Source organism: Littorina saxatilis, linkage group LG10 (genome assembly GCF_037325665.1).
Source record: "Littorina saxatilis isolate snail1 linkage group LG10, US_GU_Lsax_2.0, whole genome shotgun sequence".
Lineage (NCBI taxonomy): Eukaryota > Metazoa > Mollusca > Gastropoda > Littorinimorpha > Littorinidae > Littorina > Littorina saxatilis.
Window position 1 is genome coordinate 227,251 of NC_090254.1, and position 13,643 is coordinate 240,893.

The 13,643-nt window shown below is 47.6% G+C and overlaps 1 protein-coding gene across 1 annotated transcript in view; it reads right to left on the bottom strand.

Moving 5' to 3' along the window:
- LOC138977916 (ATPase family AAA domain-containing protein 3-like) overlaps positions 1-13,643 on the bottom strand; it is a 73,862-nt gene that overhangs the window by 43,457 nt on the left and 16,762 nt on the right. Inside the window, exon 7 of the mRNA XM_070350520.1 lies at positions 9,007-9,162. Coding sequence (XP_070206621.1) covers positions 9,007-9,162 — 156 coding nt within the window. The remainder of the gene's footprint in view (positions 1-9,006; positions 9,163-13,643) is intronic.

Consider the following 13,643-nt stretch of genomic DNA (forward strand, 5'->3'; position numbering starts at 1 on the left):
TCATTAGTATCAGTCGCACGCACAACACACCATCGTTAGTATCAGTCGCACGCACAACACACCGTCGTCAGTATCAGTCGCACGCACAACACACCATCGTTAGTATCAGTCGCACGCACAACACACCATCGTCAGTATCAGTTGCATGCACAACACACCATCATTAGTATCAGTCGCACGCACAACACACCATCGTGAGTATCAGTCGCACGCACAACACAACATCGTCAGTATCAGTCGCACGCACAACACACCATCATTAGCATCAGTCGCACGCACAACACACCATCGTCAGTATCAGTCGCACGCACAACACACCATCGTTAGTATCAGTCGCATGCACAACACACCATCGTTAGTATCAGTCGCACGCACAACACACCATCGTTAGTATCAGTCGCACGCACAACACACCATCGTTAGTATCAGTCGCACGCACAACACACCGTCGTCAGTATCAGTTGCACGCACAACACACCATCGTTAGTATCAGTCGCACGGACAACACACCATCGTTAGTATCAGTCACACGCACAACACACCATCGTTAGTATCAGTCGCACGCAAAACACACCATCGTTAGTATCAGTCGCACGCACAACACACCATCGTTAGTATCAGTCGCATGCACAACGCACCATCGTTAGTATCGGTCGCACGCACAACACACCATCGTTAGTATCGGTCGCACGCACAACACACCATCGTTAGTATCAGTCGCACGCACAACACACCATCATTAGTATCAGTCGCACGCACAACACACCGTCGTCAGTATCAGTCGCACGCACAACACACCATCATTAGTATCAGTCGCACGCACAACACACCATCGTGAGTATCAGTCGCACGCACAACACACCATCGTCAGTATCAGTTGCATGCACAACACACCATCATTAGTATCAGTCGCACGCACAACACACCATCGTTAGTATCAGTCGCACGCACAACACACCATCGTGAGTATCAGTCACACGCACAACACACCATCGTTAGTATCAGTCGCACGCACAACACACCGTCGTTGCATGCACAACACACCATCATTAGTATCAGTCGCACGCACAACACACCGTCGTCAGTATCAGTCGCACGCACAACACACCATCGTGAGTATCAGTCGCACGCACAACACACCATCGTTAGTATCAGTCACACGCACAACACACCATCGTTAGTATCAGTCGCACGCACAACACACCATCATTAGTATCAGTCGCACGCACAACACACCATGGTTAGTATCAGTCGCACGCACAACACACCGTCGTCAGTATCAGTCGCACGCACAACACACCATCGTTAGTATCAGTCACACGCACAACACACCATCGTTAATATCAGTCGCACGCACAACACACCATCGTTAGTATCGGTCGCACGCACAACACACCATCGTTAGTATCGGTCGCACGCACACCACACCATCGTCAGTATCAGTCGCACGCATAACACACCATCGTTAGTATCAGTCGCACGCACAACACAACATCGTGAGTATCAGTCGCACACACAACACACCATCGTGAGTATCAGTCGCACGCACAACACACCATCATTAGCATCAGTCGCACGCACAACACACCATCGTCAGTATCAGTCGCACGCACAATACACCATCGTTAGTATCAGTCGCATGCACAACACACCATCGTTAGTATCAGTCGCACGCACAACACACCATCGTTAGTATCAGTCGCACGCACAACACACCATCGTTAGTATCAGTCGCACGCACAACACACCATCGTTAGTATCAGTCGCATGCACAACGCACCATCGTTAGTATCGGTCGCACGCACAACACACCATCGTTAGTATCGGTCGCACGCACAACACACCATCGTTAGTATCAGTCGCACGCACAACACACCATCGTGAGTATCCGTCGCACGCACAAAACACCATCGTGAGTATCAGTCGCACGCACAACACACCATCGTGAGTATCAGTCGCACGCACAACACACCATCATTAGTATCAGTCGCACGCACAACACACCGTCGTCAGTATCAGTCGCACGCACAACACACCATCGTTAGTATCAGTCGCATGCACAACACACCATCGTTAGTATCAGTCGCACGCACAACACACCATCATGAGTATCAGTCGCACGCACAACACACCATCGTTAGTATCAGTCGCACGCACAACACACCGTCGTCAGTATCAGTCGCACGCACAACACACCATCGTTAGTATCCGTCGCACGCACAACACACCATCGTGAGTATCAGTCGCACGCACAACACACCATCGTGAGTATCAGTCGCACGCACAACACACCATCGTGAGTATCAGTCGCACGCACAACACACCATCATTAGTATCAGTCGCACGCACAACACACCGTCGTCAGTATCAGTCGCACGCACAACACACCATCGTTAGTATCAGTCGCACGCACAACACATCATCGTTAGTATCAGTCACACGCACAACACACCATCGTTAGTATCAGTCGCACGCACAACACACCATCATTAGTATCAGTCACACGCACAACACACCATGGTTAGTATCAGTCGCACGCACAACACACCGTCGTCAGTATCAGTCGCACGCACAACACACCATCGTTAGTATCAGTCGCACGGACAACACACCATCGTTAATATCAGTCGCACGCACAACACACCATTGTTAGTATCGGTCACACGCACAACACACCATCGTTAGTATCGGTCGCACGCACAACACACCATCGTTAGTATCAGTCGCACGCACAACACACCATCATTAGCATCAGTCGCACGCACAACACACCATCGTCAGTATCAGTCGCACGCACAACACACCATCGTTAGTATCAGTCGCACGCACAACACACCATCGTTAGTATCAGTCGCACGCACAACACACCATCGTTAGTATCAGTCGCACGCACAACACACCATCGTTAGTATCAGTCGCACGCACAACACACCATCGTTAGTATCAGTCGCACGCACAACACACCGTCGTCAGTATCAGTTGCACGCACAACACACCATCGTTAGTATCAGTCGCACGGACAACACACCATCGTTAGTATCAGTCACACGCACAACACACCATCGTTAGTATCAGTCGCACGCAAAACACACCATCGTTAGTATCAGTCGCACGCACAACACACCATCGTTAGTATCAGTCGCATGCACAACGCACCATCGTTAGTATCGGTCGCACGCACAACACACCATCGTTAGTATCAGTCGCACGGACAACACACCATCGTTAGTATCAGTCACACGCACAACACACCATCGTTAGTATCAGTCGCACGCAAAACACACCATCGTTAGTATCAGTCGCACGCACAACACACCATCGTTAGTATCAGTCGCATGCACAACGCACCATCGTTAGTATCGGTCGCACGCACAACACACCATCGTTAGTATCAGTCGCACGCACAACACACCATCGTGAGTATCCGTCGCACGCACAAAACACCATCGTGAGTATCAGTCGCATGCACAACACACCATCGTCAGTATCAGTCGCACGCACAACACACCATCATTAGTATCAGTCGCACGCACAACACACCGTCGTCAGTATCAGTCGCACGCACAACACACCATCATTAGTATCAGTCGCACGCACAACACACCATCGTGAGTATCAGTCGCACGCACAACACACCATCGTCAGTATCAGTTGCATGCACAACACACCATCATTAGTATCAGTCGCACGCACAACACACCATCGTTAGTATCAGTCGCACGCACAACACACCATCGTGAGTATCAGTCGCACGCACAACACACCATCGTCAGTATCAGTTGCATGCACAACACACCATCATTAGTATCAGTCGCACGCACAACACACCGTCGTCAGTATCAGTCGCACGCACAACACACCATCGTTAGTATCAGTCGCACGCACAACACACCATCGTTAGTATCAGTCACACGCACAACACACCATCATTAGTATCAGTCGCACGGACAACACACCATGGTTAGTATCAGTCGCACGCACAACACACCGTCGTCAGTATCAGTCGCACGCACAACACACCATCGTTAGTATCAGTCGCACGGACAACACACCATCGTTAATATCAGTCGCACGCACAACACACCATCGTTAATATCAGTCGCACGCACAACACACCATCGTTAGTATCGGTCGCACGCACAACACACCATCGTTAGTATCGGTCGCACGCACAACACACCATCGTTAGTATCAGTCGCACGCACAACACACCATCGTTAGTATCAGTCGCACGCACAACACACCATGGTGAGTATCAGTCGCACGCACAACACACCATCGTCAGTATCAGTCGCACGCACAACACACCATCATTAGCATCAGTCGCACGCACAACACACCATCGTCAGTATCAGTCGCACGCACAACACACCATCGTTAGTATCAGTCGCATGCACAACACACCATCGTTAGTATCAGTCGCACGCACAACACACCATCGTTAGTATCAGTCGCACGCACAACACACCATCGTTAGTATCAGTCGCACGCACAACACACCATCGCTAGTATCAGTCGCATGCACAACGCACCATCGTTAGTATCGGTCGCACGCACAACACACCATCGTTAGTATCGGTCGCACGCACAACACACCATCGTTAGTATCAGTCGCACGCACAACACACCATCGTGAGTATCCGTCGCACGCACAAAACACCATCGTGAGTATCAGTCGCATGCACAACACACCATCGTCAGTATCAGTCGCACGCACAACACACCATCATTAGTATCAGTCGCACGCACAACACACCGTCGTCAGTATCAGTCGCACGCACAACACACCATCGTTAGTATCAGTCGCACGCACAACACACCATCGTTAGTATCAGTCGCACGCACAACACACCATCATTAGTATCAGTCGCACGCACAACACACCATCGTTAGTATCAGTCGCACGCACAACACACCGTCGTCAGTATCAGTCGCACGCACAACACACCATCGTTAGTATCAGTCGCACGCACAACACACCATCGTGAGTATCAGTCGCACGCACAAAACACCATCGTGAGTATCAGTCGCACGCACAACACACCATCGTCAGTATCAGTTGCATGCACAACACACCATCATTAGTATCAGTCGCACGCACAACACACCGTCGTCAGTATCAGTCGCACGCACAACACACCATCGTTAGTATCAGTCGCACGCACAACACACCATCGTTAGTATCAGTCACACGCACAACACACCATCGTTAGTATCAGTCGCACGCACAACACACCATCATTAGTATCAGTCGCACGCACAACACACCATGGTTAGTATCAGTCGCACGCACAACACACCGTCATCAGTATCAGTCGCACGCACAACACACCATCGTTAGTATCAGTCGCACGGACAACACACCATCGTTAATATCAGTCGCACGCACAACACACCATTGTTAGTATCGGTCGCACGCACAACACACCATCGTTAGTATCGGTCGCACGCACAACACACCATCGTTAGTATCAGTCGCACGCACAACACATCATCGTTAGTATCAGTCGCACGCACAACACACCATCGTGAGTATCAGTCGCACGCACAACACAACATCGTCAGTATCAGTCGCACGCACAACACACCATCATTAGCATCAGTCGCACGCACAACACACCGTCGTCAGTATCAGTCGCACGCACAACACACCATCGTTAGTATCAGTCGCATGCACAACACACCATCGTTAGTATCAGTCGCACGCACAACACACCATCGTTAGTTTCAGTCGCACGCACAACACACCATCGTTAGTATCAGTCGCACGCACAACACACCATCGTTAGTATCAGTCGCACGCACAACACACCGTCGTCAGTATCAGTTGCACGCACAACACACCATCGTTAGTATCAGTCGCACGCAAAACACACCATCGTTAGTATCAGTCGCACGCACAACACACCATCGTTAGTATCAGTCGCATGCACAACGCACCATCGTTAGTATCGGTCGCACGCACAACACACCATCGTTAGTATCGGTCGCACGCACAACACACCATCGTTAGTATCAGTCGCACGCACAACACACCATCGTGAGTATACGTCGCACGCACAAAACACCATCGTGAGTATCAGTCGCATGCACAACACACCATCGTCAGTATCAGTCGCACGCACAACACACCATCATTAGTATCAGTCGCACGCACAACACACCGTCGTCAGTATCAGTCGCACGCACAACACACCATCATTAGTATCAGTCACACGCACAACACACCATCGTTAGTATCAGTCGCACGCACAACACACCATCGTTAGTATCAGTCGCACGCACAACACACCATCGTTAGTATCAGTCGCACGCACAACACACCGTCGTCAGTATCAGTCGCACGCACAACACACCATCGTTAGTATCAGTCGCACGGACAACACACCATCGTTAATATCAGTCGCACGCACAACACACCATCGTTAGTATCGGTCGCACGCACAACACACCATCGTTAGTATCAGTCGCACGCACAACACACCATCGTGAGTATCAGTCGCACACACAACACACCATCGTTAGTATCGGTCGCACGCACAACACACCATCGTTAGTATCGGTCGCACGCACAACACACCATCGTTAGTATCAGTCGCACGCACAACACACCATCGTCAGTATCAGTCGCACGCACAACACACCGTCGTCAGTATCAGTCGCACGCACAACACACCGTCGTCAGTATCAGTCGCACGCACAACACACCATCGTTAGTATCAGTCACACGCACAACACACCATCGTTAGTATCAGTCGCACGCACAACACACCATCGTTAGTATCAGTCGCACGCACAACACACCATCGTTAGTATCAGTCACACGTACAACACACCATCGTTAGTATCAGTCGCACGCACAACACACCGACGTCAGTATCAGTCGCACACACAACACACCATCATTAGTATCAGTCGCACGGACAACACACCATCGTTAGTATCAGTCGCACGCACAACACACTATCGTTAGTATCAGTCGCACGCACAACACACCATTGTCAATATCAGTCGCACGCACAACACACCATCGTCAGTATCAGTCGCACGCACAACACACCATCATCAGTATCAGTCGCACGCACAACACACCATCGTTAGTATCAGTCGCACGCACAACACACCATCGTTAGTATCAGTCGCACGCACAACACACCATCGTTAGTATCAGTCGCACGCACAACACACCATCGTTAGTATCAGTCGCACGCACAACACACCATCGTTAGTATCAGTCGCATGCCCAACACACCATCGTTAGTATCAGTCGCACGCACAACACACCATCGTTAATATCAGTCGCACGCACAACACACCATCGTTAGTATCAGTCGCACGCACAACACACCATCGTTAGTAGTATCAGTCGCACGCACAACACACCATGGTTAGTAGTATCAGTCGCACGCACACACACATGCTTGCTAATGGAAGGGCGCTGGTCTTGTATGACGCTTAGATTTCGAGATAGCTTTGACATAACGAACGGCATAAAAAAAACTCAAAATTGAATTCTAACAGCAATCTTGGAGGTATTTCTCTCATAAGGTTTTGGCAAAATAAATCTGGGCAGTTGAGTTGAGCCAAAATGTTCCATTCTTTAACACGCGAGTCATAGATTGATGCAAAGCAGCTGATTAATAAAAGAAAAGAATTAAAAAACAAGAAAGGTAGGTTGTTGGAACGTTTGTTATTGACAAAACAATACATTATAATGTATTATTATGTGAATGTATTGTTTTGTCAATAATTACACATTAACATGCTTCCATTTGAAACTTCGAGGTCTTCATCGGGGATTGACGCCCTCTCGGTCTTCATCGTGGATTGACGCCCTCCAATCCCCGATGAAGACCTCGAAGTTTCAAATGGAAGCATGTTTATGTTATTGTAATTCAATCTGACGACGATCTCTTTCCTGCTTTCATGCGGTTGTAAACAGACGGAATTGGTTCTGTTCTGTTCACACACTACTTTCAGTCCACCTACCTGCAAGGGTCAAGTCCCAAGAAATATGTCTCTGTATTCCTATCGTATCACTCTGCTCCTGTTTTGTTTTCTTTCACACACATTTTTCCTTCTTTTTTGACGGATTTCTGGACAGCAAACTCTAAAACAAATTCTTTTCATCACAAAAGCGATCTTTGGAATTGACTGACGTTGTCCGGAAGAATTCATGCATCAACTTACGTCACGTATTCGACGTCATCACTTCGCATACCTTGTGGTCTCGGTATTTCGTTGGCCTTCATATTTCCTACTTGTAAAATGACCCTCAAAGCTAACCCGAGACTAGTTGAGGCTGTATCAATGCGCCTCGCCAGCAGGTTGTTAATGGATTTTTTAGCGAGTGGTTATCGACAATTAATGACCGGTAATTTTTAATGAGTTGGGGCATTCTGACCAATCACAGGATCTGTGTCATTAAAACGCAAACTTGATTGAATTACAATAAACGTTCCAACAACCTACCTTTCTTGTTTTTTGATTCTGAATTTTGGAACGTTGGCAGTCTCTTTGATTTTGGATTTAATAAAAGAAAAGAAGGTGTGCAGAAGGATGTTTGAGTCTTGCAAGAAAAACTAATCCTCTCCTCCCTTGAAAGAAAATAAAGATGTTTGAGTCTTGCAAGACTTTGTGAAAAACTAATCCTCTCCTCCCTTGAAAGAAAATAAAGATGTTTGAGTCTTGCAAGACTTTCTGAACAACTAATCCTCTCCTCCCTTGAAAGAAAATAAAGATGTTTGAGTCTTGCAAGACTTTGTGAAAAACTAATCCTCTCCTCCCTTGAAAGAAAATAAAGATGCTTGCGTGTCATCTGCTTTGAAGGTGGGGAGATTGGAATCATTATCAATTAAAAACGCGAGTCGCATTTATAAGCTTGTTATTCTTTGTTGGAATTACCGTTCATTTTTTCGTAACCAGTTTGAGAGCTGTGCCTTGCTAGGTAACGGCAAATATGTCTTTGAATACAAACAGAAAAGTGAGAAAAGTTGTGTGACTAACCTTGATGGGGTGTTTGAGAGCCTCCAGTGCGGTGAAGCGTGACGTGTCTCGCACCAGCGAGGGTTTACCCAGACGTGACTCGATGTACTTGGCTGCCACCCCTGTGCCGTACTTTGCCGTATACACCCCCACCGCCACCATGGTCAGGCCTAGTGCCTGCAATCGTCACAACATAACATACTCATGGGTGAAACCTAGGAAAATCAAATTGACTAAAAAATTTTTGAGGCAGGGGTCCATGGGCCGCCCAGGCCCTGGCGGGGTACGGGGCAGGGCCCCGTTAGGGGATCCAGGGGGGCAATGCCCCCCGGCCGAAAACGAATTTTTGCATTATTCATTGCGATTTTGTGGCCTTTCCTGGCAAAAAAATACACTATCATGCAGGTCAAAAAAATACCTTCAGATTCTAATGATATGGTAAAAAGGGTAAACAAAATCAAAACAATTCACAGAAGTAATCATTTTTCTTTTGTATCCTTTCACACTTGCATCTTCCAACACAACGACACAATTGATAACAATTAACATTGACAACAGCCATACTACATGAAATAAAAAGTGAACAACTGAACAACTGAAATAAAAGTTCGAAATATTTAATTATAAGAAGCAAACATTGCCAGACAGGCATTGAAATAAATGATGAAACAGAATGTCACACATGCAAACAGCAGCACTGCACAAAGTAGCAACTAAGCAGTAGCATCTCTCATAGTGCAAAGTTCTCAAGGAAAAGCACTTGAGTTTCAAGCACTAAACTTATCACACACAGTTTTAGTTTCATGAACTCCAACCAGTCCCATCGCAATTTGTTGGCTAGACCAGCGTCAATAAGATCTGTCCGTGCGTTTTCCGTCAAAACCGGCATCTTTGTCGCAGAAATCGTGCCACCACTTTGTAATGCCTGCCAAAACGCGAGAGAACTTTTTTTTTTTTTATCGTGATGCAGATCGAATCCGAAAGCGAAGAAACCTCACCTACGGGGTTTACCGCGAGCACGGGCAAAAGCGCTTCCGTTTCCGGGCAAACTGCAAAGGGTTCACTAGCAGTTCGAAAACGCGTCCCGCAAGTAGTTTCTTTTTTTGTTTTTTTTTAAATTTTTTATTTTTTTTTATTTTTTTATTTTTTTTCCTTAAAATTGCGGATTGACGGAATTTCCATCAGACTTATTTTCAGATTGACGGATTTCAGTCAATTGACCGGCTAGTTTCACCCATGCATACTGTAATGCCACCCCTGTGCCACACTTTGCCGCATACACCCCCACCACCACCACCAAGGTCAGGCCTAGTGCCTGCAATCGTCACTTGGAGTCACAATAAGGTCACTTGGGGTCACAATAAGGTCACTTGGGGTCACAATAAGGTCACTTGGGGTCACAATCAAGTCACTTCGGGTCACAATCAAGTCACTTAGGGTCTAACTCACCATTTGCTTATACTCTTATGCCACAACATACTTTGTGTACGCTGGATGTCCGTGCTATTGATTTGATTTTCTAAAATACAAAGAGAACGAGAGAATAGGGACAGTTGTAAAGTGAAGGCAACTCAAATAGTGAGATGGATAGAGCGTTGGGCACGTACACTTTCTGGTAAAGGCCTCTGTAAACTGGCCTCTGTAAACTGGCCTTTGTAAACTGGCCTCTGTAAACTGACCTCTGTAAACTGACCTCTGTTGTCAAAGCTGCTCAAATTAGTAGAGGTCTAAACAGGGGGTTCCCCTGCATTGTGCATCACTCCTGATCACCATTCATTAGTTACACACTGTTCTACTTCCCAGGAAACAGGGGGGGGACAACCCTGTATTGTGCATCACTCCTGACCACCATTCATTCCTTACACACTGTTCTACTTCCCAGGAAACAGGGGAGACAACCCTGTATTGTGCATCACTCCTGACCACCATTCATTCCTTACACACTGTTCTACTTCCCAGGAAACAGGGGAGACAACCCTGCATTGTGCATCACTCCTGACCACCATTCATTAGTTACACACTGTTCTACTTCCCAGGAAACAGGGGGGACAACCCTGTATTGTGCATCACTCCTGACCACCATTCATTCCTTACACACTGTTCTACTTCCCAGGAAACAGGGGAGACAACCCTGTATTGTGCATCACTCCTGACCACCATTCATTAGTTACACACTGTTCTACTTCCCAGGAAACAGGGGAGACAACCCTGCATTGTGCATCACTCCTGACCACCATTCATTAGTTACACACTGTTCTACTTCCCAGGAAACAGGGGGGACAACCCTGCATTGTGCATCACTCCTGACCACCATTCATTCCTTACACACTGTTCTACTTCCCAGGAAACAGGGGGGACAACCCTGCATTGTGCATCACTCCTGACCACCATTCATTCCTTACACACTGTTCTATTTCCCAGGAAACAGGAGGGACAACCCTGCATTGTGCATCACTCCTGACCACCATTCATTAGTTACACACTGTTCTACTTCCCAGGAAACAGGGGGGACAACCCTGTATTGTGCATCACTCCTGACCACCATTCATTCCTTACACACTGTGTTCTACTTCCCAGGAAACAGGGGGGACAACCCTGCATTGTGCATCACTCCTGACCACCATTCATTCCTTACACACTGTTCTACTTCCCAGGAAACAGGGGGGACAACCCTGCATTGTGCATCACTCCTGACCACCATTCATTAGTTACACACTGTTCTACTTCCCAGGAAACAGGGGAGACAACCCTGCATTGTGCATCACTCCTGACCACCATTCATTCCTTACACACTGTTCTATTTCCCAGGAAACAGGGGGGACAACCCTGCATTGTGCATCACTGCTGACCACCATTCATTCCTTACACACGGTTCTACTTCCCAGGAAACGGGGGGGGGGGGGGGGGGGGGGGGGGGGGGGGGGGGGGGGACAACCCTGCATTGTGCATCACTCCTGATCACCATTCATTCCTTACACACTGTTCTACTTCCCAGGAAACAGGGGAGACAACCCTGCATTGTGCATCACTCCTGACCACCATTCATTCCTTACACACTGTTCTATTTCCCAGGAAACAGGAGGGACAACCCTGTATTGTGCATCACTCCTGACCACCATTCATTCCTTACACACTGTTCTATTTCCCAGGAAACAGGAGGGACAACCCTGTATTGTGCATCACTCCTGACCACCATTCATTAGTTACACACTGTTCTACTTCCCAGGAAACAGGGGGGACAACCCTGTATTGTGCATCACTCCTGACCACCATTCATTAGTTACACACTGTTCTACTTCCCAGGAAACAGGGGGGACAACCCTGTATTGTGCATCACTCCTGACCACCATTCATTCCTTACACACTGTTCTACTTCCCAGGAAACAGGAGGGACAACCCTGCATTGTGCATCACTCCTGATCACCATTCATTAGTTACACACTGTTCTACTTCCCAGGAAACAGGGGGGACAACCCTGCATTGTGCATCACTCCTGACCACCATTCATTCCTTACACACTGTTCTACTTCCCAGGAAACAGGGAGGACAACCCTGCATTGTGCATCACTCCTGACCACCATTCAGTAGGCCTAAAAAAAAATTGGTGTGGTTACGGTAACCCGACCTACCCTATTTTTAGGGGCCGACCCTATAACTTTATATTACATTTGTAAAAAAAAAAAAAAAACAGTGCAGGAAACGCAATAAAAGCGAAAGCGCTCGAGTCGCACACTTATTTCCCTGTCAAGTAGGTTTAATTTGTACACATTAGAAAAAAAAGTTTTAAAAAAAAAGAAGTGATTGCCTACCTTCCTACCCTATTTTTATTGGCTATGTTACCGTAACCACACCTATTCTTTGGGGGGGCCTTAGTTACACACTGATCTACTTCCCAGGAAACAGGGAGGCCAAGCCTGCATTGTGCATCACTCCTGACCACCATTCATTAGTTACACACTGTTTTACTTCCCAGGAAACAGGAGGGACAACCCTGCATTGTGCATCACTCCTGATCACCATTCATTCCTTACACACTGTTCTACTTCCCAGGAAACAGGGGGGACAACCCTGCATTGTGCATCACTCCTGACCACCATTCATTAGTTACACACTGTTCTACTTCCCAGGAAACAGGGGGGACAACCCTGTATTGTGCATCACTCCTGACCACCATTCATTCCTTACACACTGTTCTACTTCCCGGGAAACAGGGGGGACAACCCTGCATTGTGCATCATTCCGGACCACCATTTATTAGTTACACACTGTTTTACTTCCCAGGATACATGGGGGACAACCCTGTATTGTGCATCACTCCTGACCACCATTCATTAGTTACACACTGTTCTACTTCCCAGGAAACAGGGGGGACAACCCTGTATTGTGCATCACTCCTGACCACCATTCATTCCTTACACACTGTTCTACTTCCCAGGAAACAGGGGAGACAACCCTGTATTGTGCATCACTCCTGACCACCATTCATTAGTTACACACTGTTCTACTTCCCAGGAAACAGGGGGGACAACCCTGTATTGTGCATCACTCCTGACCACCATTCATTCCTTACACACTGTTCTACTTCCCAGGAAACAGGGGGGACAACCCTGTATTGTGCATCACTCCTGACCACCATTCATTAGTTACACACTGTTCTA